At 32.5% G+C, this 25695-nt stretch overlaps 5 protein-coding genes across 9 annotated transcripts; 3 read left to right on the top strand and 2 right to left on the bottom strand.

Moving 5' to 3' along the window:
- The first annotated feature begins 95 nt into the window (after nucleotides 1-95).
- Nucleotides 96-5456, top strand: LOC139771552 (uncharacterized). 3 transcript variants are annotated; one of them, XM_071704418.1, is made up of 7 exons: nucleotides 96-357; nucleotides 422-592; nucleotides 688-764; nucleotides 2581-2657; nucleotides 2976-3070; nucleotides 3996-4217; nucleotides 4814-5456. In XM_071704418.1, exons 2-7 carry the CDS (start codon nucleotides 549-551, stop codon nucleotides 5154-5156), a joined length of 858 nt encoding a protein of 285 aa, XP_071560519.1. In that variant the 5' UTR covers nucleotides 96-357; nucleotides 422-548; the 3' UTR covers nucleotides 5157-5456. The 3 variants fall into 3 exon arrangements, with proteins under 3 accessions (XP_071560519.1, XP_071560521.1, XP_071560520.1); XM_071704420.1 differs by lacking the exon at nucleotides 2581-2657 and having other exon boundaries at nucleotides 203-357; XM_071704419.1 differs by lacking the exon at nucleotides 96-357 and having other exon boundaries at nucleotides 541-592; nucleotides 1210-2657.
- Nucleotides 5316-7820, bottom strand: Dsk (Drosulfakinin). Of its 2 annotated transcripts, XM_071704427.1 has the most exons (3): nucleotides 7248-7820; nucleotides 6164-6287; nucleotides 5316-6016 (listed from the first exon to the last, which is right to left on the bottom strand). In XM_071704427.1, the coding sequence occupies exons 2-3, from the start codon at nucleotides 6283-6285 to the stop codon at nucleotides 5803-5805; spliced, it is 336 nt and encodes a 111-aa protein (XP_071560528.1). In that variant the 5' UTR covers nucleotides 6286-6287; nucleotides 7248-7820; the 3' UTR covers nucleotides 5316-5802. The 2 variants fall into 2 exon arrangements, with proteins under 2 accessions (XP_071560528.1, XP_071560527.1); XM_071704426.1 differs by lacking the exon at nucleotides 7248-7820 and having other exon boundaries at nucleotides 6164-6297.
- Nucleotides 7821-8383: 563 nt separating this feature from the next.
- LOC139771551 (uncharacterized) lies at nucleotides 8384-11402 on the top strand. Its single transcript, XM_071704417.1, has 2 exons — nucleotides 8384-8794; nucleotides 9400-11402. Exons 1-2 carry the CDS (start codon nucleotides 8652-8654, stop codon nucleotides 10169-10171), a joined length of 915 nt encoding a protein of 304 aa, XP_071560518.1. The 5' UTR covers nucleotides 8384-8651; the 3' UTR covers nucleotides 10172-11402.
- Nucleotides 11403-12103: 701 nt separating this feature from the next.
- Nucleotides 12104-18903, top strand: LOC139771555 (tetraspanin-7). The gene is made up of 5 exons (XM_071704422.1): nucleotides 12104-12238; nucleotides 13644-13832; nucleotides 14667-14837; nucleotides 15061-15192; nucleotides 15846-18903. The coding sequence occupies exons 1-5, from the start codon at nucleotides 12161-12163 to the stop codon at nucleotides 15999-16001; spliced, it is 726 nt and encodes a 241-aa protein (XP_071560523.1). The 5' UTR covers nucleotides 12104-12160; the 3' UTR covers nucleotides 16002-18903.
- On the bottom strand, nucleotides 18615-25561 carry LOC139771548 (uncharacterized). Of its 2 annotated transcripts, none has more exons than XM_071704412.1 (7): nucleotides 25420-25561; nucleotides 25036-25344; nucleotides 24302-24959; nucleotides 21763-22744; nucleotides 21202-21398; nucleotides 20606-20786; nucleotides 18615-19900 (listed from the first exon to the last, which is right to left on the bottom strand). In XM_071704412.1, exons 3-7 carry the CDS (start codon nucleotides 24701-24703, stop codon nucleotides 19347-19349), a joined length of 2316 nt encoding a protein of 771 aa, XP_071560513.1. In that variant the 5' UTR covers nucleotides 24704-24959; nucleotides 25036-25344; nucleotides 25420-25561; the 3' UTR covers nucleotides 18615-19346. The 2 variants fall into 2 exon arrangements, with proteins under 2 accessions (XP_071560513.1, XP_071560515.1); XM_071704414.1 differs by having other exon boundaries at nucleotides 25416-25556.
- Between the last annotated feature and the right edge of the window lie 134 nt (nucleotides 25562-25695).

The following is a 25695-nucleotide window of genomic DNA, read 5'->3' as shown; positions in this document are numbered from 1 at the left end:
ACGGTGGGCAGCGGCGCAGCGGCGGGGCGCGTTCATTGGTTCAGCGCCGCGCTTGTCCACGACGAGCGACGATTAGGAAATTGTCTAAAGTCTAAACTCAAGCCGGCTCTACAATACGTTGCAAACGATGGCAACTGCTATGCTAGTTGAAAATTGAAAAGTGTTATTTCTGATTGCTGATTACTTACCAGTTATCTGTCGCCAAAAAAGTTAAAAGTTCGCCAACTGACAATTCTCTTTTGACAACCGCAATTGACAAAGCGTAACGTGGAAAACGTATAAATTGCCAGACCTGCGTTTTAAAACTCTACTCCGTTACAGAGTGTTCAGAGTAGTGAAGGAGAGAGTAAAGTCGGAGTAAGTTTACGAGGCATCAAATTTTTATTCTCTATTAAACAATACAAATTTCTTTCTCTTTTAGGTTAAATTATACAAATTGAAACTTCTAAAATGTTAAAATTCTATAACATAAAAATTTCAAGAAGCTATAAAATTAAAAAAAGGAAAATTAAAAATAAAAACTCCTAGGATTTGGATTAATCAATGAGATGCTCAATAAACCGCCAAATGAGATATTACACAGATATAAAATGTATGTATAATCATGCGGAAGCATAAATTATACCGTCCTGTTCTAATATAGCGAAGTTAAATTACACATGCATTGAGTTTTCCCTTTTTTTCTAGTGGCCGACCACTCGCTAAGAGAAAAAGGATCTCCCTCTCTATTATACTTGTAGAGAGGAAAAATGTTCGGTGCGGATGTAAGTAATTATTTTATTCACTCGAACTGGAATTTTTGCTCTCAAACAAAACTTTGCAAGAAATCGATACACACATATACTGCAATGATTATTGAAGAATTTTTATTATAAACAAAAAATTTAGACATATAACTTAAACCATTTTATTTTAAAATTGATTTGGATAATATATATTATTTATCTATTTTATTTTTCTTTTTACTATTTTTATTATTTATCTATTTTATACGCAAGATATGTTTTAAGTGCATTACAGTACATCAATCGTTATAATTCCAATTAGGTAATAATATAGGAAATCAAATTTATGTCTCAATTGATAAATTAATAATATTGAACACTGTGACATGACAAATATTTATGTGCCAACATTTAACCCCTTTCCATGCATATGGCCCATGCACCACTGACCGACGTACATGCGATTGTTTTCTCTGTTTACCAGGATACCTTTGCCATGTCGAAGACCGTCCACAAAGTCACCTTCATACCAACAATTATCGTTCCACTTCAAGATACCTTTCCCTTGAATTTTATTATGCTCGAATTGACCCTGCATAATTTTTCTCATTCATTCCTATACTAATTTAGACGTAATATTTTAGAGAGTAAAAAAATTATATCGATTTAATTTAAAAATTTTGAAGTTTGCTGTTACATTTAAAAAAATTAAAATATTTCTTAAATAATATTTGTGTGTTAGTATACTTACTAATTATGCATATTTTTTTTACTTACATTACATATATTAATTATGATCTATATATTTCGATTAATACCTTATATTGAACGCCATTATGCCATACATACGTTCCATCGCCTTCCATCATTTTCCTACTGATGCGACCGCAATAAGAATTATTATTGTAAAACTTTATGTCGGCAAATTCATCCGGCAATGAAAGCTTCCACGATGGAACGGATATTGATTTATCCTTTTCTTTCTCTTCATCTTCGATAAACGAATTATCATTTTTGTTATGATGACCTATTTCGTTATTTTCCTCTATAGTTTCAGCATCGTCCTGATCATATTTCTTTGTAAACCGTTCCCGACGCAAGAAATATCCATCCCATCTATATTGATCAAATTAAATTGATAATATAATAACAATAATTTAATAAGAAATTAATAATATAATAATAATTTTTAAAATATAGTTAGTTTACTTAGCTACAAAAGCTGGAAGTATATTGTTGTATAATGAGTAGATGAATTCTTCTTTAGCCGTATATTTGCGGCGTTTCTCAGCCAATATATCCTCAAATGGTAATTCCTCGTCTGTAGTTTTCTCAGTTTCTATCGAGACTACATCTTCCTCATGTACATCTTCTTTATACTCATCATCTTCCGTTTCGTCAGAAAGAGCTAAAGGTTCTGTCTTTTTTCTACACTTACGTAAAATTTCTTCCTGCAGCGCTTGCATATCTAATTCTCTTATTTTATATTCCATGTTATTATTTATATGTCTATGCAATTAATGATTATATTTGATATTTATTGTATATATATGTGTGTGTCTGTGAGAGAGTATGTATGTATGTACTATTATAACTATATAATTATGTTTATCTTTATCTAATAATAGCATAAATTTGATCTTATTGCTTTTTGTATTAAAAAATTGGAAAACAAAAGAGAAATACATGGAAAATATCTGTGTAATTTGTTAACGTAAAACGTAAATGATATATAATACTATATTCACGTGATAGTATAAAATGACGTAATAGAAAGTAGGTTGTGCTATTACGCTTTTATAGATATTTAATGAGTATCGATTAATAAACTCTTTCTACTTTTGTACTTCTATAGTCAAAAGCTTTCTACATTTAATTTACGAGAAGGAAATACACCTAAAATACAAAATGCTGAAGAAAAGAAAAATAAACGTAAGGCTATATCGATTTACACACATATGTTTTAGATCTAAATTATATTTCTTTTGTAAAATATAACGTAATGTTTAAAGAAAGTGTCAATTATCTTATAATTTTATTATGCCACATATATTTTTAAAAAATATCTGATTTATAATATATTATTATTGTAAACTTTTGATTTATAGAAACAAGAACAAGATGGAAAAATATTTTACTTTTAAACTGTAAATACACGTATATAGCAGTTATCAGAAATTGGATAACTGGTGATTTATTTTAGATAGAGTTTTCCTAAATATTTTCCTAAATAATTCTTTTTTATTACAGACTATTGCATCTTATAATGATGAAGACGAAAATATTGGACCTATCGTATTTCATGTTCCAGCAGTGTATAGCGATAAAGTCAAAATCCACGATTGGTTGGTACTGCAATCTACGTTTATTTAATAGAATAAATCGAAAATGCAATAAATATTCAATAATTAAAACATTTATTGATACTTCAAAGACGTTATATGTGCAAAGTATTTTGTGCTTTATTATTTACTTAACAATATTTTATTTAGTTGAAATATTTAAGATTTAATTCTTAACAATATTGAACATTAAACCATGTAAATATTAATATAAATAGTTACATTATCTAATGTTTATTGTAGAAAGATTTTGACTTTTTTTATACATTTCTTTTCTATATAATTTTCTTAACTCTTAACTATCTGTTTATTCTGTAACAAAAAACTTTCACGTACGAGAATCTGTTTTCTCGTTCAAATCTTTTACTGTACATATATTCATTTTATAAATAATGATGTATGTGCTGCTGATTTGCATAGATAAATCATGAAAGAATTGTATACACGCAAGCATATCACACACATTTATATAAGGAAATGTGGGGGAGTAGTTACCGTGGAGAAAACTGTTGTTAATCTTAGCAACGTAGCATCGTGCTTTATTTCACTTTGTTGCACCTTACAAGAATATTCACGTTTTTGTATCACATATCATTCTTTGACATAGAGTGCAAGCAATCGTGTAATATTTTATTAATTAGTGTGATGTTAATTATTACTTAAAAGATATAACTTTGCATCAAGATAAATCTTTACTGTTGTCGTTGAAAGAAATAGAAAAAGTGAGTAATATACTTATATTTCTTTTTTACTCCCGTTATTTAATTAAAAATGAAGTGATAATTGTTTCTAAGGATAAAAGTAAAGTAAATTCTATTAGTACTAAATACTATTAGTAAGTTGAATTCAGGTCGATAATATAAAACTGGTACATTTAAATGAAATTCAAGATTTATTTCTGAACGATTTCGCTTGATCTAATTAACAGGCAAATGAAAATCTTATCGGAGCCTAGAGACAATGCGGACATATTTCCACCGATCGGGAATCTACACAAGTCCTCGTATCGGAGACTCGGTCCGGAGGACGAAGTCACTGGAATTTCGGAGACACGTGCCATGCTGTCGCAAATTAAACTAAAAGACGAGTACAAACCAGTTACTTATCCACGACGTAGTTTACTCACGATGCAGTCGCTCGCTTCGGCGGAGTACGTATTTCTCACACTTATATCCCAAAAATATCTTAAGCCTTGTGTACACGATACTAGAAATCGGTCCGAGTTTCGGTTTAAGCCAATCAACTTGCAGCTCTTACAGAAAAGCAGCAGTTTTATTGGCTTAAACCGAAACTCGGACCGATTTCTAGTATCGTGTACACAAGGCTTTAGGCAAACTGTACCTATAAAAAAAAATTTTGTAAAAATAATAAAATAAAATTTTCATCTTCGGAATCAAGAAAAGTTAATATAATAAATTAGAATTTTTCAATTTGTCTTTTTATCTTTTCGATATAAAGAAACCGCGAAATCTCCCTGTTCTTAATATCATTTTTTATTTTTATTTTATTATTTAATATTAAATTATTAGTTATTGTATATTATTAATATTAATTATAAGATTATATTGTTATTATACCAATATTAGAATATAAGAATTTGTTAAAAAATTTTGTATACCTACACTTAATATGAAACATATGTTGTATATTTTGAAAGAGGTATAAGATTATATTTTTAAATAATTAACACAAATTTTTCGATCAAGTTTTGATGTACCTCCAAGGTGATAATTCAATGTTTTTTAGAAAAGATTACGAGGAAAAGGTATTAAAATTGACGGACATCCTTCTGGATCCCATGGTCATTTGTCAGATGAATTATCGCACCACCACGAACAGCGATTATCGGTCACCTTATCCTCCGAAACCGAGACCAGCACCATCACCACCACTACCGGAGCCGTGGTTGCTAAATCGACGCACCATTGGCTACAATCTTCAAGATTTGGAAAATCGTTGCGGGTACCATACGTTTTTAGATGATAATATGGATCTTCATCAAAGAATAGCAGAGCTGAAAATGCAAAGGGGGAAACTGTATGAGATTTTATTAAATAATAAACACCAGCAAAATCCTATTAACGATTGAAAAGTTATACACATATATATAATTTTTGCTTTATAAAATAGATTATTTATGCGAGCACTAAAGTAAAAGGAGAAATTATTTATTACAAAATTATTTGGAGTGTTAGATAAATCTAAGTTGGAATATTTTAAATAAATTGGGGATAATAAGAACAATATGTAAAATTATCCTTTTATTCATAAAAATAAGATATGTAAGAACTATATAACAGAACATTTCTTTGGCGAGTAGGAGTTGATTTTATTTGCACTTCATTTTGTTTCAGTTTCAATATATTTTAATACATAAAAGATGTTACAATTTGTCAGATTTTTTCATAATGTTCGTTTAATTCTTTCCAAGGCATTTTTATAAAGTTGATCTATTTTTACAGTAAATAAAAACGTTGTGTTGTAATATCCTAAGGAAATATAATGGCAAAGCTACAAAATTAAATCCGAGGATAATATTAGATTGCCAGCGCACTTTTGAAAAGCGCAGATTAATTTGCGCGGCATAAAGACCGATGATGGAGAAGGTAGAGGAGAACTTCCAAGAATAACGAGACATGATCGTAATAGCTGCAATGTAAAATATATTCTATCTACATCTAGCACGAGTGAACGATCACGATCTACGATGTAGAGAAATCCGGAATGATGGCGTTTTACTCGATATTTCTGCCGAATCGCGGAAGCCCGTATCGCCCGTACTCTTCGTCGTCGCCGTTGGACCGCTTGCCGAATCTCAGGTGACCGTAATCGTCCAGCTGCTGGCGCTTGCTGAGTCGCAAATTGTCCTCGTCTTCACCGACGAGATCCTCCACGACGTCCTTCATGAGGCCTTTCACGGCGTCCGTCATGAGGCCTTCCACGCCGTATCTGCGGCAAAGCCACGCCAGAATATCACTGTTAATTTCTCAATAATAGTGTGGAATTACATCGACGCGCGATATCTCATTTTATCATCCATTTTTTCTAGCTTTATTTTGTACATATATACTTGCTTATACATAGCATGGCAATTACCCGCGGATATGTGGATGCTTTCCTAAATTGCGATGGACAGTGATTAATCCAGGAGCTGCTTTACATCTTCCGCAGAACAACATGATCGCGATCATGCAGGACAGCGCAAGAGTTAGATTCATATCTGTAATCATAAATTCATCAATTTTTCGTCTTATAGCAAATCTTTGTTAAACGTGCAGACACATAGATCGTTGCTGAATGTAGGATATCTATTTTTTCTTGTAACAGCAGTAATGATAGTTGCATAATGATGTGTTCTTCATTTATTATGAAATTCATCGAATTAAATTCATGAAACTGAAGCACAAGTACTTTCAATAAACGTTACAAGTCAAACTATTTGATTTCTATATCCTAAAATATATTAGTTTTAATTAGTTCATTTCATTATAATTGTCGAGTTAAAAATATTACTAATGCACAGCAGAAATTATTGAAATTAAAGATAATAAAGTGTACTTAGATATACAAACGCAGTTACTTGCACAATGATTAAAGATATTCGTGACGTGTTGTATACAGATACAAATGATGATTACAGATAATAAATAAAACTAATATTTTTATACTTTGATATTAAATATCTTGACTAAAGTTTTTCTTGTCTATCAGAAAGTACTCGAGAAGTTTAAATCTCATTCGGGCATTTAAAATAAATATGCAATTCATAAATAAATAATAATATTTTTGATAAAGAAAAATGATTTCTAAATTAGAAGCTAAGATTAGTGGGCTATTTATTTTGTATTTTAGAACATTATATATTTTAAAACCTTATCACATTTAATACTATATACACAGTTCACCTTGCTGTTTGATTTGACACGACCGTATCTCTCGATAACAGAAAATTGATTAAAAATAAGTAAACACGAAGAAAGAAAGATTCGATAATGTTGTTAACTTTTTAAAAATATAGATAATACGTGTTAACGATCGAACGAACTATAACGAAGCTTATACGAGCGATATAACAGCAAATGGCTTGATGAACTTATCCGCGAAAATAATCTACGAGAAGTTGCGGATATATGATAAAACGTTTAGTGAGATATTTAGTGTTTCCGAAACATCCGCTTACCTGCGTGTACCGGATGTCGGGGAAATCGGCCGATGGAGTGTACGATAAGCGGAGCGGTGGCTTTTTATAGCCGCGGCCGACTCCGTTCATCCTTCCCCTTCCTAGGGGCTGGAAAAATCGCGCGGGGGTGAAAAACACGCGGGGGATGGCGTTGAATTTTAATTCACGTAACGCCGCGCGAGTACTGATAAAAAATTTTCTCCCGTCTCTCTGCGAGCCACTTCCGCCACCGACCACTCAATATTCCGCGATGTTACGCGTCGATGATTGGCAGGGCACCGGGTAAACGCATTACCGAATGTCACGTCTTGGCTTTTCTATTTCCTTTCTGCGGCGCTCGTAAGAAAAATCAGACGTTAAAATCCTCTTCAGCGAGAGGAAGTGTGGGCAGCACCCGCTGATAAATAACGACGCGAACAAGCGTACCCTTCTGTCGGCCGCGAGTTATTTTTATTTAGCTGCTTCTCTCGATTGTCTGATTAAAAAAAAGTAAATACTGACGAGAAGAGTGAGTGCAATTGTCCAAGATATTACGTAAGACAAAACGTTTCAATACAAAAGTTTTAATTATCGTTGCACGCAATAAACAATTTTAAAAATATAATTTAACAAATTAGAATTAAAATAATTAATTACAAAAAAGGAACTGTTTTGTTTCTATCTCTGTCATTACTTTCTAATTACAGATTTACTGATATATTTTCCTGGATATATCTTTTCTTGAAAAAATATAGCGTAGCTGAGAGCTTGAAATTAAAATTCTATGAAAGTAAAGTGCAAAATAAATTGAGGAACATGGGTGTCTTCATTATTTATTCGCTCTTTTAAAGGTTTACTTACAAAAAATCTTTGTAATCTTTTTCCTTAACAGGATTTATCTTTAATTGTCTAGAACAAATAAAGAATGTATAAAAAGCTTTTAACAAAATAACTTTCTAAATAAATCATAAAACCTTTTTCTTATTTTTTACTTTCCAACTGACTTTAATCCTATTTTATCGCATTCTCAGTTGTGATTAATTTTTATATTTTATTTTTATCCTTACAAACTGAAATATTGCTATAATATAATTGCTTACCAAAACTATAATAAAACATAAATATAAGTTTATTTTATCAAATTTGTGTCAAGATGGTGTACTAATTTTCGCGATGTGTTTCCAAGCGATGTGATTAGCGCGGTGAAAACGTTGCACGATCATGCGAGGTCACGGCCACTATCATCAACGGCTTCCGCGTTTGAGGTGCTTCCTGCGAGTCTTATAAATTGATCCCCGGTTTACCCATCGCACCGAATGACTTTTACAGTTGTAGAACTACTGACCGTCTGTTCGGGCATCAACTAGCAACTCCTACACGAATAATTGTGTAGCTCTTCCAATTCTCATTCTCGTTTACATCAGAATGACTACCATGGCGGAGAACAGGGAGACGATGGTTCAAAAAGGTCTGTCGGAGTGGTGGAGCGAGGAAACGGAGTACGTTTTCCAGAGGATTGAGAGATGGGCGGCCTTTGCACGTGGTTACAATCGTCTTCGGTCGCAGAGGTGAGACAGAGAGACCAGACAGGGAGAAAGAGAGGGAAACAAGAGAGAAACATTCATTATTAATGCCCATTATTGAGAAAATCTTCTAAGGATTAGTAGTATATTTAAGGGGAGACAGGCGTTTATGATCAAATTGAAGACAAAATTTGTGAATTTATTTTACTAAAAGAAATACATTCATACAAATACAGACACAATTCTCTGTTTAGGTGTCAACTACTTGGGATGTAAAAAATTAATTTGTAATACAAAACTGGTTAAAAATATAGGAATTTTTTTGTTATTAAAGACAAGACCGAAAATTTCGAATGCATCGCGTTTAGAAAGCCATTTCGTAACTTCTAAACTTGTTTTGTCTTCAATAACAGAAGACTCTTATATTTTTAATAAGTTTTGTATTACAAAGTAATTTTCAACATTTCAAATATAGTATTAGATAACATCTAAACGGAAAACTGTGTCCATTTATTTCTCTGAAACAAATATGCAAATTTTGTCTTTAATTTGACTACACCTCCTGTCCTTCCTTAATAATGCATGAACAACTATATACAAACAATACGTACAAAAAAGAGACGTTTTTAATTTAAACAAAAATAAATCAGGTGGTTCAAGAATCGGCAGACGATGCAAGAATCCTGGGGCGTGTCTTCCGACGAAACCCCGCCGCGATTTCACAGTCTCAAACGATCGAAATGGAAATCGGGTCCGGAGGAGATCAAAATTAATTGCTGCGGCACCTTCAATTACCAGTCAAACGGTAAGCTGGATAGCAATTGCCTAGAAACATACCGGTACGACCATAGCATCTACTTCAAGACTATCGGTGATATCAGAAATGACAAGAGGGACCAAAATGAGAAGCAGGACAGTGCGTCCATCAGCAGCGAGGAGCAGGTTGAGTGGGACGCCAGCTCGCTCAACGATTCGATTTCTAATAAATTATTCTCCGAAGAGACTAACAATATCTCAGATACTGTTGCTGAACGGGAAGACAACAGAAGGACGCAAAATGCCTGGCCAATCGTGGATCTATCTAAACTTGACTTGAATCTAATAGATAACCGAGGAAGAGGCGAGTGGCTTTCTCGTCCTACTGATGAAGATAATCGTGGAAAAGATGGGAGACAGACGGAGAACAACAACGTGATATTTTTGGATAATTTAAAAGATAAGGTGAATAAGGAGGATCAGGAGGACGGGTCAAAGGGTCAGGAGAGACCGAACAGGTTTCGCTCGTTCCGAAAAACTAAACGATCATCCAAGAACCTGCGGCAATCGTCAATCATCGGCGAAAACAATGTCATTTGGCCGGGAGTTCTTTTGAATTACACCAACAACTTCGACGTTGCCAGCAACCCTCCAAAGGATCAATAAAATTCGTTGAGCGGAAAAATTTGTGCATAAATGCGTAAGCGTTTTGATCAATGAATCGCCTAATTTTATCAAATATAATGGCAACTTATGTTGATGTGCTTTATCGATTAAAATAGATATGTGTTTATTTTCTAATACCAAAGTAAAATATGTACGTGTTTTCTTTATGTTCTTTCTATTAATTTTATCTGCACAAAATTTTTTTCTTCAATATTCTTCTATATCCGATATTTTTTGTGAAAGGAGGAACATAATACATATTAAGTATAATTATTATATATATAATATTAGGTTGTTGCAAATAAAATAGCGATTTTTCATTTTTCATTTAAAACGTTTATATTACAAACTTAATACATACTTTCTTGATCAAAATATGATGCTAAATAGATGCAGTGTGTTATTGTTTCACGACAATGCTCGACCACACAATACATTATAAAACAGACTGTAAAAAAATTAGCAAATATTACGTATGAAATTCTTCCGTATTCTCCTTATTCTCTTGATTTGTCACCCACAGATTATTATCATTTATTCAAGCATCTAGACGACTTTTTGAAAGGAAAAATGTTTGAAAGTGATGACGATGTAAAAACTGCTTTCGGAGAAATTCATTTGTCTCTTGTTCTCCAGATTTCTATCAGAAAAGCATTGAAGGAGTTGGAAGAAGTGCATTGAAGTAGATGGAGACTACTTTAAAAAATCAAAAGTCGCTATTTTATTTACAACAGCCTAATATTATATATAATTATTATATAATATTAAATCTTAATAACTCAAAATAGTAGATGCAAAAAATCAAATATTTTTGAATTCTAATAAAATTGTGTAGATATTGCAAGTTTTCTGGAGCTATAAATATTGAAATTAATGTCCAAATATGAAAAATCTAACATGAATCGCCAATATTGCAAAGTAAAAAGTAAAACATCATCAAATTATAACAAAAAATTGTATTAAAGCGTTTGCGGGATTGTAAAATGTAGATTCAACTTATAATAATATCCTCTTTTAATAAAATAAAAAATATAACAAAATATATTGATAGAATAGAAACATTAGACAATTAAACTACATAGTAAGATCTAAAAGTTCTTGCTTTGATTATATTGCGTATCTGCAAGTACTAATCAATAGTACCTACCGCTATACCTCTACTATTAAGGTACAAGAGATTCGTGTATAACTTTCTATATAATAAATATCATCAGAAATTTGTATCATCAAAGACTTTGAATAATCGCCATGCGAAAGTAATGCCCCTCTGATGTGTGTTATATATTATCACAATTTTAATTTTTTGTAAAAAAAAACAATGCAAAAGATGTTTTTCTAATTATTTTCCAATTATTATTCTTAGTTTTCTTGTATATACAAACAGAGATTACGAACAGAGATTACAAGAGAAAGAAAACATATGGACAGATTTTATATATAATTATATATGAAAAATTCCGTCCCGGGTATACTTTTTTATATTATTTACTACAAATACTTTTTATATTATTTTGTATTAAGTAAAACCTTTCTAGGCTATTTATACGGATATTTTATCGGATATTCATGTCATCAGTGATGTACTCGCTGGTTCATCAGCGGTTATTCCAATAAAGGAGATTCAATATTTCAATCCGACGGAAACGCCTGACGAACGTCTCTCAGGAAGAGAGACTTTAAGAATGACATTTATTTTGACGTTTGCGGTGCACTTGCCGCCGTTACATGGAGAATTGTTCCGATAAAGGGGAGTTCCCACCATCGCCATCGTGTCCTCTCGGGGTAGCGCGCATGCACCGGTTGAGAGAGGGGCAGGAGCCACGCACGCAACACGTATGTGTATTCGCAAATCCTCTCGCAAATCGATCGCGCGAACTCCGCTCGTTGCCCGAGTTGAGACCTGGTGGTAGTGCGTAATAACCCGTACCCCGTATCGAGGAGGGTTTTTTTCGCAAGCGAGTCAGAGAAAAGGAGGCAACACACCTCAAGATGAGCAAGCGACTGGAGACCGTTGCTACGATGACCTGCATGAAGACCCTATTGATGCTCTTCAATTTCATCTTCTGGGTAAGCCAGGATCACCGAAGTCCCAACATCGTCTGCGTAATGATCACGGAACTCCTTATCCACCGCATCCTGGTCCTACCCATCTGTTGCGCAATTGATTAGATTACATTATAATATCGGACACTATGATATAGTTAAATCTATTCGGGGAAATATGCATAATAATGATGTGTTGACGACGTCTTTAAGCGTCTCGATTCGAAATAGGGTCAAGTAACTGGGGAATGAGTGCGAAGCGGTAAATGCGATGGATGAATGTGCGATGGATGAACGTGACCTTGAACATGATATCCAGATAACATGGAACTCTAATAAAAAACTCATTAATATTATTATAATGTTAAAAATTCAGAATATTTGGAGATCTAAGATGTATTTAAGAATATATGGAATTTTAAAAAATTGCAGGGCGTCACAAAAGTGTGTGTATATTAATAAAAAAAATATATAATATATATATTTCTATTTAATTATATATAAATATAATCAAATAAAAATATTTTATTATGTAATATGTAATTTTTTTATTTGATTCGCGGTGAGAACTATGTGTGTGTGTGTGTGACGTTGCGACAATCTGTACATTTCCACCATTCGTATTTATCCTTGAACCTTCAAATCAGTTCAGAATTTTCATGCGCGTTAATTACATGGCTTATCAAACCGCACGTTCATAAGTATGTGAGTACATACGCGACTGTTATCGCTTCTAATATTAGTGACCGTTACTTCTGTCAGTTTAAAAGTGCGACCGTTGTCACGAAACCGATGTTTACTAGATAACAGTTTTTCGATACGATCTTACTCTTTAAACTAACGTCCTCCTAAGTTATTGCATTTTCGAACATTGCGTTTATACGTTATTTTGCACGATATTATGCTCCAATAAAGGAGATATACCACGAAGAAAATTTATCTTTAATTTATTAGAAACCTATACTCGCCAAAGATATATAAATTTTTATTAAAACCAATGGCACAATCGTAGTCGTTTGTTTATATATTTTATACATAATATATTATAATTTTTTTTTATATTATATACATATAACAATATATAATATATAGCGACACAGTTCTGTTCAATACTATCCTCTTTAAACTAAACTAATGTTCTCCTAAATTATTGCACCTTCAAACATTATGTTTATGCAGTATTTTGCATAGTATTATACTCCAATAAAGGAGATATACCACGAAGAAAACTTATCTTAATTTTATTAGGAACTTATACGCGTCAAAGACATAAATTATTATTAAGACCAGTGGCGCACTCGTAGTTGTTTGTTTATATATACAAGCTGCTCTCACAATTTTAAAAAACCCGAATTCGACCGAATTACTTCGCGATTAATAATGCCATTCGACGAGTGACCTTAATGTCGTGTGCTTGTGTGTTTTACAGGCGTCTGGGGTGTTGATGCTGTGCATCGGCATATGGATGCGCATCCAGCTGCGGGATTACATGAACATGAGCGCGCAGGGCAGCGGGGCCGCTCTGCTAGCAATCGCGAGCCTAGGAGCGGTGTTGGCGGTCGCGGCGGTCCTCGCCTGTTGCTGCACCGCGCGCGGTCATCCTGCTCTACTGTATTTGGTAAACATTCGATTCTATTTTAGAGCTTATTCGCAACGAGAATTGACAAAATTCCGTGTACGATTTCGTGATACGGGTGGATGGCGCGCGGAGGATCAGGATATACAGAATACACGGAAAAAAAGAAGTGTCAAGTTAAAACTTATATATACTCGATACTACATATACGAATATGCGCAACAATCTATAATATAATCTTATAAGAATTTCAACTTTTCATTTCAACTTTTTTTTCTTGAACTATATAAATGACCATTCAAGCAAGTTTTCTTCGTTTGACGCAATGCATTCTCATAAGTCTCGATTTGCCACTTCTTTTTTTTCTGCGTATACATATCAGAATAAATGCGTATGTCTTTGTATGCACCACACGCGCGCTCTATGTAAGATTATAAATAGAATATCCACATCGTGAATCATAGATCGTGAATAAGTGGGCTTCAGGTCCCTCGGGGAACGGTCGGATGAAGTTACAAGCCGATATTCGATACGATATCGTTACGTAAGGGGAGAGTAGCTTCTCAACTGAGAGAAATGGTGCTCGCTGCACGATCATTCATAACACGTATTATATATTAACAAAATATTATATATCCTAAATATGTGTAAAATCACAATTCTTGCGATACTTGGAATCGTCCAAGACTTTTACGACGGAAGCGCTGGGTATTGCTGAATGGAAATTCGGTTTAGCGAATAAATAAGACGCGTCGCAAAAGTTTGTGCGAGCAGCCTTCTGGCTATATAGTTTGTACAGTAATTTTGTAGATACCTTGAAATAGAGATTCCCCGTAGATTACAATAAATAATTCTTGTCATTCTTTTTCCATGAAGTACGGCGCGTTCCTGGCCGTCGTGGCATTGCTGGAACTCGCCGCGGGCGCGTCGGTTTACGCTTATCGCACGAACCTGAACGAGGGATTCGATCAAGGTCTGAACGAAAGCATGGCAGCCTACGGACAGGACCAATCTAAGACCAGTAACATCGATAGTATGCAAACGACGGTGAGTATCCCTACAATGTTCAAATTCACATTATCCCAATTGTTCTGTCATCAATTGAACGTCGATTATCCGAATTAATTGGAGATCAGATAATCGAATCGCAATATTCAATATACGGGAGGACGGAGTAAGAGACAGGAAAAACTTGCCTATTTTTTTCACTCCCCGTGACACGCAGTTGCGTTACGTTGCGTATTTGAAAAGCTTAATTGATTGATTGCAGCTGCACTGCTGCGGCAATCGCGGGTATGCCGATTGGCTCAATCTGGATCCACCGAAGGACATTCCCTTGTCCTGCTGCAAGGTAGCCCAGGATAAATGCGTTCCACAGGACCCAGATGAAATTTATACCGAGGTATACGGCGATACATTTTCTATTTCTTATCTGCCTAAATTCCTGCAAGCTTCTTAATATCAGAATACATAAGTAAAATACAAAATAGCAAACCATTAACATGTTGACTGTCACAGTGGTCATTCGTGATCGACGCCTCACTTTTTAATAGCGCCTTGATGGTCACCGGTGACCGACGAAATTTTTTCAAATCTTTGTGAAAAATAATTACCATCTAATATAAAACTATTTTGAATAACGTGAGTAGCTAGATAATAATGTAAAATAAAAGTGTGCGATTCAACACACTACCTGAGGATGTAGTTTTATTTAATCATCATGCAATATTTTATCATTATATACTTAATGAAAATTCTATTGTGGCGTACATGACAAGACGTATAAAACTCGCTGGGCAGACAACGTGTTAAGCAAGGTTTTCAAGACTTGATTGACTATCTTAATTACGACAATTGTGTGATAATTATAATCCGCGATAGAAGCTAAAAGAGGGATAATGAATGCAATAAAAGTTAAAATAGGAGGTAATAGGTAAAAAAGATAGAAAAAAAAACTGATATAGGAAATAGGAGTTAAATCTACCTTGTTTTCCGACTCTTCGCGATTTCTGTTCTTCCGGTTTCTACAATTCTTTACACTCTTCCTTTCCTCAGGGATGCTACAATCGCGTGCTGGACTTCATAAATAGCAACATCGGTCTGGTGGCCGGTACGGCGATCGGCGTAGCCTTTTTCCCATTAGTCGGTATCTTCTTAGCGTGCTGCCTAGCCAGCAATATCAATAAGGCCGAGTACGAGCAGGTTGCTTAGGCATGGCACTTGCGCAGGCAGCAACGACGGTCCTACCAGAAAACAAAACCTGCAACGCTAGCGACAACGGCGAACATGTATGATTTAATGGGAACATTTTCTCGGAAATGATCTCGATCGGGGCAAGCGCGTATCTTACCACTTCGGTTTTAATTGATGAGTACAAAAATGAGAGATAAAAATTCACAGGATAAGGTCCACTTGTAATATGAAGTTACATCTAAATTGGACCTTATACCAAATTATCTATTCACGTTGTTCTTGCACTAAGCCCTTTAATTCTTATTTAAGTGCTCGGTTAATCAAAATTCGCACTCTCATGTTCTAACTATGAATCATTCTAGTCAAAATTAGTAGAAATCGATGTTATATCGAGTTATGTTCACTTGATACTGTCACAAGATATAATCTTTTCATACATTTGGAAGTTAAATGAAGACTCACCTCCAAAGTACTTCAAATAACTTCAAACAAAAGTACTTCACACATAACAAATAAAAGCAACATATACATATACAAATCTTAATATATTACTTAAGATCTTCTAAGAGAAGCGTCTTACAAGGTAGAGCAGACAGAAGAATAAGAAAGCAAAACATACTGGTTTGGTACTAATCGTCTCTTTAGACTTTTTACTTCGAGATATGGTAATGAAGAAAATATGTAATATGATTTATGAAGCTTTTTTTAAAGTTAAAGAGTGTATGATATTTAAATCATTGAATAAATGACGATGATATATTCCTTTACATGAGAGAGTTAAGTAATGTTATAGAATACGAACGCATGATTTGATTAGCATTTTTATATGGATGGGCAGTAAAAATATAACTTGATTATCGTTCTATCTTTAAAAATATCTAATCGCGTTCACTATTATACTCCGTACTGAATAAAACTTTGATCTAAATAAATCGAATTCTAAAATTCGGTGAAAGTCAGTGATATATTGACTGTTATTTTTTTATCAATAGAATCACAACGCGAATAGTTTGCGATAGAGTTTATTTCACGAATGCCTGCTTATGACAACGATGGTGCGAAAGGTAAAACAGACTTCTACATTTTTTAATATTGTCCTATGAATCCTTAGATGTACCAACGGACTTTTTCTTCTCGGATCTTAATCTCTTACGAATCTTATATTCTGTAAATCTTTATAAATCCATTAAATCCTTCATTCTTAAATCTTCCATGCATTTTTTGATCCACTAAGATTCTCAAAACCTAAGATTCTCAAAACCTCTATATATATTCCATATATTATATAAAACTACATGTACTATCTTATGCGATGTCCGCCTTTAAATACTTAATCATGATGCATTTAAAATCGCGGCTGTTCTTATTTTACATAAATTGGTTTCGATTTTATATTGATCAAGTAAAACTTAAAATCAGACAATCAGTATAATCAGTGCTAAATATAAAATGGAAATCAAATTCGATTTCGAGTTATTGTTGAACGAAAATAGTGAAGTAAGCAAACATTACCTTATAATATAGTAAAATGTTGCTTTATGTTTTATTAAATAGAATCTCAGAATTAATTTAATTTAATTAGTGTCATTCATTAATTTAATTTTAGTTCCAACTTCTTCGCTGCGAAATTAAAAAAGAAATGTATATAATGAAAAAAATAATAATGAATGAAAAGATAAATGTAACAGAACGTAATTTATGTGTATTTATGGTATCTTCTCAAATAAATGGCAAGACATAAATACACACTCGTTTATTGAGAGCATAAATATTATATGCGCTTCGCGCAAGTGCAATCACATATATTGACTATATATTGACATTATAGATAAATTCCCTCTATAGCGAAATTATATAACTCAATTAATCTTTTATATTTATACAACTAAATTTTTTTCTGATTAAAATCAATATATTTTTATTGGAAAAAAAGGTCAACTTACTAATTCGAGCAGAAATTATGACGGCAAATATTTATCCAATTTATTCGCACGAATAATTGAAAAAAAAAACGTTCCAAATAATATAACATTTAATTTTTGGAGGGAAGATTAAGGTGTAACGTCCTACTGCAAGAGAAAAGTATTCGATTATCTATATACCGTTATATATGATCTTTATCAAAGTTAGGATTGACATGACAGTCACTGTGTTACATTGTGGAGAGAGGTATATATTATATACCAATAAAAGTTTCTTATGTAAAATACAAAAAAAAATATCTTATCGACTATATATACATAATATGTATATACATATACCTATATGTATGTATAAACATATACATTCACTTATTTATTATATATAGAAATATAAATTATACTCATATATACAAAGTGAGACACTTAACTTGGTTATTTTTGTAAACTTTTATAATTTTATCAAAAAGAAGTTAGAACTCATGTTAAAATTACTCCACTTTGAAAAAAAACTTGTTTTTTGTTATATCTGTAATATCTAGTTATATAAGGCATTGTTACGTCCTATATAACTAGATATTAAAATTATATAATCAGTGAAGTTTTTTTATATAATTAATATTTAACATCAAATATCAAATAAGATTGAACAAAGATAAACAAGTTAATGGTCTAACTTTTGTACTATATAAACAATGTTATAACAGGTATATTACAAGATAAAAATACTTTATTATTTTATAGATTGATCTATATTTACAGTTAAAAAAAGAGGTCTAAGGTATATGAGCCTTATTTACAAATATTTTCAAACTATTATCTATATGCGATGTCGAGAGTGCATCGAGAATGTGTTGCGCCTTGCGTAAATTAGTGCCCGAATCGATACTTAATTGTTTACAGTTTACAATGTTACGGCTTTTATGTACGTTTATTGTATATCGCAGAACATGCGCATCTTGCATAAGTTCTGAGCCTTAAATAAAAGTCAATGAAATATTGTTCTCCCACTAATTGCTTAATAAAAGCAAGTGAATCTTCATGTTTAAATAATCAATATCTTTTAAAATATTTTTTGTATCTTTATTTGAATATATTTTTTTTATTTTTAAAGATGAGAAATTAAACAAGAAAAGTATCTAATATAATTTAAGATCTCAATTGTTGACATTTTCCATTTTATTTTATCCATTTTACTTTTTCAATTTTATCAAATTCAACAGAACAAATTTGGAAAAAAAAACGTAATCGTTTGGTAAGTAAAACAAAGAAAATTTAGCAAATGTGGCAAAAAAAGAAAATAATAAAAAATTTGTCGAGATACTAACACAGACAAAAATTTAGAAAAAGACAGTTTCTTATTAGTAATTCCTTTCTAAAAAATATTTACGAAATGTAGAAAAAATTGAAAGATATAATTAAATAAAATTAAAAAATATCAGAACTATACTTTTCTACCTCTTTTAGATCTTACAATTAATGTTTTAGTTTCTTCTGTATTCGACTCAATGCCAATATCAGCTAAGGTCTTGGTGATTGTTGGTCTGTGTAAATCATGATCCTTGACAAATAATTTATAAAAACCTTGTTGTATTAATTGCCACACATGCTTACTTTCAGCGGGATAATCGGTGTGAAGTGCGTGAAATAATTTAAAACACAATTCCATCGCGCCAATTATAGTTTGGCACGTATATAAAACTTGGTCTACAATTATATGCACGTGACTAATACGCTCCCAAGTTGGGCCTACCGCCAAAACATACGGTTGCACAGAACAATATGAGATCTTATTTGATGTTTTTATTTTGGACAGTGACTTACGTCGACGCTCGATATAATCCTTAATGTCCGCTTCGCTGCAAACTCTAGCGATGAAGGAGTCCATTACATCTAATCGTGTTGGTTTCCACGTTTTCTCCACAAAAAAAGTACAGGGAAATATGAAAGGGAGGAGGAGTAGAGCTCCAGTCACTCTAACTTGGAAATTCGATTCCCCTGAAAAAAACAAAATCATTTGTTTCATTATTTAAAAGTATATGTTTCATCTATTTCTTATAGTAATTTTCTGTTGATATTCTGCAATATTCTGTTGATAAGTTTTACAGTTTTTTTTTACTTTTAATGTTTTTTTTTATTTTTATTATTTATTTCGTTATTATCTAATTTCTATTTTTGTATATTACATAGCATTAGTAAAACTTGAAAATATTATAGATGGCTACAATCAATCATCATTAATAATATATTTATTAATTAATATATTATACATTTTAACACTATAATGTAAATTTCACATACTACACTCTTACATCTGCGATATGGCTAGGCTTAAGATTGTTGCATTAATTAAAAATAAAGTTTCAATAAAATATATTAATCATGTTATGTACCAAAAGAGGTAACAATAATAAAAGAGTTAAAGTTACAAAGTAGAAAAGAAATAATAGTCCACAAATAATTCGTTTTCAAGAATAATTCGTCACACAAGAATATAAAATAAAGTATAGAAGCTATCAAATTATGACGATATGAGAGTAATCACGTAATATGTATTAAATTTATATCTCAATTGTATTAAAGAAGCTATTTTTTTATAATAGAAGCATAATATTATTTAATAAGATTGTAGCGTTTATCTTTTAGGTTTTGATGGTTTCACAATACAAATATAAATCTTTATAAGAGAAAAAAGAGACTTACGTTCAGCTAACTTGAGAAATGAAGTAGCTATGTCTATGTGCTTTTGTCGGCTTGCTGTTTTAAGAATAACTTTTGTTGCTTTAATAATTGCGAGCCTGCGGTCATCTAGAAATGCAGCCAGCTTCCCTGATTTTGCAATGGGACTTATGTCGGGATACAATTGATCAAAATCCTTACAGATCTACATATAAAAACATTTACTTATTATTAATTGATTAAAATATATTCTTATAAACAAAAACAACACATTATTCAACTCTGTACATTATCTCTCATCCAAATAATGTAAAATAAAAAATAAACAAGAATTTTATAATTTAAAATTAAATTATAATGACAAAGTAATAAAAACAACAATTTATAATCTCAAAAAATTCAATATACATAGTTGGCTAATAAAATATTTTGTAAAAACTTTATGAAAAGACAAATTTGAAATAAAATACGACATAAAATACGATAAAAGTAATATTTAAAGATAAATAATATACAAAGATTTTGATAAAATATTGCTTCGAATAAAAGGTATTTAATAATAAGTCAAAATTTAAAAAAAAGCATTACAAGAATAGATCATAAATAATGAAAAAACTTACAAAATCTTTTCCAATATCGTTAATTTTCAAGAATGGAAAATCATTTAAGTAGTCCCAAACGGTTCCCGATTGATTGACAAGTAGTTTCCGTCTGTAGTTGAAAGTTGCTTTCCAGGAGACTGCTAATTCTGGAGTAAATGTTTTGTGTAATTGATTGCACAAAATATGTAAATAGCGTTGTAATTCTGGATGACATTCTGAAAAAAAGTAAAAACTAATTACTTTATATAACAATAATGCAAGGTATGTTTATTAATGTATTTTTTTCTCTGAGTAACTTATGTCAACTTTATACTTCATATGTTAACATAATTCAGACAATTTTTTCTTAATAATTGCAATTTTTCTTTAATAATATACATTTATTATTTTATAGGTTTTACATGAAGAAATATTCAAAACTGTTATTATAAGAAATTGTCTCAACTCTTTTGATAATACATATATGTATGTATGTATATTGCAAAAGATTGTAATACAAAGGCAAAAAAAAATAATATGACAAATACAATTTCGTAATATTAATTTTATAATGAGAAAAACAGATAAGAGAAAAGTTACCTGTTGTTGAGATTTCGCCACAACGCTGCACTTTTTCTCCTTGTTGACCAACAGGTCTCCAAGTACTTCTAATGATAGGTACGTTCGAAGGACTTGAACCTCTGTCACCACCAACAGAATCTCCACTTGGACGCCTCAGCAGAACAGTTGGATCTTCTTTAATCAATTTTCTTCTTTCTTGGAAGAGTTGAACTTGCAGTGCTCCCTCTGCTCTTCTCTTTTGAATTAAAACGCCGTTCCGTTTATATGGCTCATACTTAAAGGAGTAGAAACAGGATAACGGCGTCTTCGGAAAAAGTCGCTTAAAATATTGCGCCCATCTTGCGAGAGTTGACGACAATACTTTACGTTTTGGAGGAATAGCTAATTTAAGAAGGTGCTTAGCAATAACTTTTGCAATCAAGTTGATGTCGCGCCCTTCCGGTACGAAATCGTTGCGGTGAGGCTTGTCAATGAGTTCTCGGCAAAGGAGTCCATTTTTTCGTAATAAGATGAACAACGGGTTTTTGGACTGAGGATCTTCTGTTTTAACTTGAGAAACTGCTCGCTGTGTTTGCAACTGCTGAGCACTATTTTTATTTGATTTTTTAAGCGGAATGGCTTCTGCTGCTTCAGCTTCGATCAAATCTTTGATTTCATCGTCTAGCTCTGAGGTTTTTTCTGTTTTTTCGAATTCTGTTTCAAATTGTGCAACACGTTCATGAAGAAAGTCTTCAACATCCACTCCTAAAGAAACTTTAAGATCTTCAGTTTCTATACTATTATTCTCCTCGTTGTTTACATCTATGGATGAATGTAGCGAAAATTGAAACGGGAGGTCCCTCTTTGAAGGAGACGTACTGCTACTGCTAGCGTGGAAAGATGTGGATGCCAATGGCTCAGAAAAACTAGACACTGAGATTTCCTCGGAGCTCTTCCCTACAGAAGACTGCTGACTGTTTCCTTCAAAAATTATTTGTGCGGAATGCACGTTACCAAACTCCTAGAATAAAGAAAAGACATTAGCTTTCCTATGTTCCAACACTACTAAAAATATGCAACTTAACACTTTTGCCACCACTTATACAGAATTATGTACAGCGCAGTCTTTAAAAAAATTAGTAATTACATAAACAGACTATAACTGTACTGGAAACAAATGGAATTACTAAAAAGTATAAGAATAGCAACAAATATTTCACTTAAAATACATCTGATATAGATTAAGCTCATGCATTTGTAGCCATACTGATTCTAGCAATTTTTGTTGAAGTGTATTAGTAATTCCTATCTAATAATGTAATAAAAATAAATAAATCACTTAATTTATATTTTATGTTATTTATTAGAAATATAAGAAACTTTGAGAAATTGTAGTATACAATACTAAAATATCTACTGTGTTTGTGAAGCTAATAATATTATAACTCTGTCTATTTTTCAAGATTACTCTATGTTTGCTTATACAATATTTCGATCTGTACTGTTTGAGTCATACTGTAAAACTGATTTCCAATAACGAGACATTTAGTTCGCTCATTAAATAAGATGACAAAAAAGCACATTCAGGCAAACAGCTTTATAAAGAAAGTTCGAGAAATCCCTCATGAGAAATGAAAACAAATATAGAAATACTTAGTAAAGAACTTCGCCCATTTTCACGAGGATTTTAGGCTATCCAGGCCCAGAGATGAAACATATTTCAAATTATAGGGCATCACGAGAGGATTGAAAATTTATAGGTGCTAATATCCAAAACACACCCGCCGGTCAATGTTAGGACTCCATCAATATTGGTGCATAAGATGTATTCTTTTTGTTGCTTATACATGATGTTTTCACGCTTGAAATCAATTAATGATTTTTTATTTTTTAATTGAACATGACTCCCAATTCTTGTTTTTGTTTTCATCATCTCTTCTAAAGATTTCTTTTCGCGTCAAAGGAATTAGTATCTAGGATATGCTAAATACTTTTCTGATAATATACAGATACCTTCTGAGTATAGTAATGACATATTTGTCATCTTGGACAGCTCTGATGATGAGTCAGAATGTATAAAATGACATCGTTAGGTCAGAACTGCTTCCGGCGGGGGTTTGAAGATCTAAAACTATTTCTTCTTTAATGCTAACATCATTATCTACAAAATTATATATAACTGATGACTGGGCCCAGATTAGCTCAAAATGGATAAAGTTCTTTTTATGAAATATTCGAGAATGTTTGACACAAATGTGAAAATAAATATATAAATACTTAGTGAATTTTACGTTTACAATGTATTTGATTTATGTGTTAATACACGTAATGATTTTTGCAATTATTGTAATAAATACATATAAAAATAAAGAAGTCCTAATAGTAAAAATAGTGAGGTCAGAATGTTGCATCAAATAAAAATGTAAAATTGTATTATCCAAAAATATGTTTTAACTTTACAAGAATAACTTAAAAAGTACTTCAAAGCAAAGATTACTATAAACAATAAAAAAATTAAACAATAAATTAAAGATGTGAAAAGTATATGATTATATTTTTTATCTATATTATATTTTACCTTCTCAACAGTACTGTCCGTTTTTTGTTCTTTTTCGCTATTCAGGTCCCGTGAATCTCTCGATGAATAAAATAATGGCTCTTCCTTATATTTAGCTACTTCATTTTTCTCATTCTCCTCATCCGCCATAGAATACAATATAATCATGATTTTACGATAGATTTTTTTTCCTAGGCACTGGGAACGCCTGGAGATGGTCCCATGGCTATTTTGTAAATCTGAAATGACCCGAGCAGCTTTCAACAGGTCTATGCAGTACCTCAGCGCATCGGTCAACTCTTGCTTTCTCTCCTCCATTTCGAATGGGTCGAAGGGCAAGCAGTTATTCTCGACTCTGAGATTGTCGAGATTGTCAGAACAAATATCATTGTTCTGTACAGCAATAAATTCCATTGGTTCCATCTTCACTCGTGCGATCAAGGAGACTTGAATTTAAAGCGTAGTCCTTCCCTCTAAATTTTATCCTGCTTTTTTTATTCCTCTTGTATCTGATATCTCTAATCTGGGGCTGGCAGTTGCTTGTAAATGTAGTGTAATCAGATACTTTCTTTACTGTATAAAATATGGTCGTTTTTACTATAGAACAAAGCTGTCCTTTTCTTCAGTCACTTGTTTTTCTCTTCCTAAACTTCGCATCGTATTTACCAATCTCGTCGATCTGTTTTTAAAAGAGTTTTCTATAGTGAAATATGAGGTAACACGTATATTATTAAAAAACAAGGATACATAGTTACCGTAACGTGAAGAAATGCGATCGAGCGTTACGTATTATAAGTTGACATTTACGAGCGCAACAGTCAATTGTTTTTCTTCTTTTTTCTATTGCGGATTTCCAATTTCCATCATTCCATCCCTACCGGAACGATCAAGTATACGTCAGTTTGTCGGTCTTATTTTTTTTTTTATGAAGGTATCTAACGTGCCGTGAACCGAGTTCTTTCTCGGTCTTAATTTTAACATTGGGTTAGGTTTTAAATTCCAGCGAGTCGACACATGCGCCGATTTCGTTCCTGCGCTATAAAGACTAGCATACATGAAGATATCTAAATACGAAAAGGCAAATGTATTTAAATTGCAAAAATCGACCTGCATCTACAAACAAATTATTACTTACAAACCTCTAAAGAGATGAAAAAATAACGCGGAGAAAAATGTGCCCGGTAAGACGCGTGGGAGAATTCACACTTTCGTTCGTGTTTTGCACTGCGCACAGCCGTGTGGGGATGTGGCAAACATGTGGTAGCGGAGAAAACCTCCAGTTTATAGAGATCCGAAGATTCCGAAGTGCAGAGGCATTGAAATCATCCCACGAGTAATTGAAGGGAGGAAGTGGAGGAACGGGATGATAAACGGAGTATATACGAGACGAGAACACAGTGGTGCAACGAGTGTCG

The sequence above is a fragment of the Temnothorax nylanderi genome, unplaced genomic scaffold, assembly GCF_030848795.1.
Source record: "Temnothorax nylanderi isolate EJ_2023f unplaced genomic scaffold, tnyl_v1.0 TNYL_tig0041_pilon, whole genome shotgun sequence".
Taxonomy (NCBI): Eukaryota; Metazoa; Arthropoda; class Insecta; order Hymenoptera; family Formicidae; genus Temnothorax; species Temnothorax nylanderi.
This window is presented reverse-complemented; position numbering and strand designations above follow the sequence as displayed.

Coding starts and splice junctions, on each gene's coding strand:
- LOC139771552 (XM_071704418.1), top strand. CDS start 549: ATGCTCAATAAACCGCCAAATGAGATATTACACAGATATAAAAT. Junction 765..2,580: donor GAAAAATGTTCGGTGCGGAT/GTAAGTAATTAT, acceptor GTACTTCTATAG/TCAAAAGCTTTCTACATTTA. Junction 2,658..2,975: donor TGAAGAAAAGAAAAATAAAC/GTAAGGCTATAT, acceptor TTTTTATTACAG/ACTATTGCATCTTATAATGA.
- Dsk (XM_071704426.1), bottom strand. CDS start 6,297: ATGATTACAGATATGAATCTAACTCTTGCGCTGTCCTGCATGATCGCG. Junction 6,017..6,163: donor AAGCATCCACATATCCGCGG/GTAATTGCCATG, acceptor GCTTTGCCGCAG/ATACGGCGTGGAAGGCCTCA.
- LOC139771551 (XM_071704417.1), top strand. CDS start 8,652: ATGACTACCATGGCGGAGAACAGGGAGACGATGGTTCAAAAAGGTCTG. Junction 8,795..9,399: donor AATCGTCTTCGGTCGCAGAG/GTGAGACAGAGA, acceptor AAAATAAATCAG/GTGGTTCAAGAATCGGCAGA.
- LOC139771555 (XM_071704422.1), top strand. CDS start 12,161: ATGAGCAAGCGACTGGAGACCGTTGCTACGATGACCTGCATGAAGACC. Junction 13,833..14,666: donor ATCCTGCTCTACTGTATTTG/GTAAACATTCGA, acceptor TTTTCCATGAAG/TACGGCGCGTTCCTGGCCGT. Junction 14,838..15,060: donor TCGATAGTATGCAAACGACG/GTGAGTATCCCT, acceptor GATTGATTGCAG/CTGCACTGCTGCGGCAATCG.
- LOC139771548 (XM_071704412.1), bottom strand. CDS start 24,703: ATGGAACCAATGGAATTTATTGCTGTACAGAACAATGATATTTGTTCT. Junction 21,399..21,762: donor TGGCGAAATCTCAACAACAG/GTAACTTTTCTC, acceptor ACTTTTTTTCAG/AATGTCATCCAGAATTACAA. Junction 20,787..21,201: donor ACGATATTGGAAAAGATTTT/GTAAGTTTTTTC, acceptor TTTTATATGTAG/ATCTGTAAGGATTTTGATCA.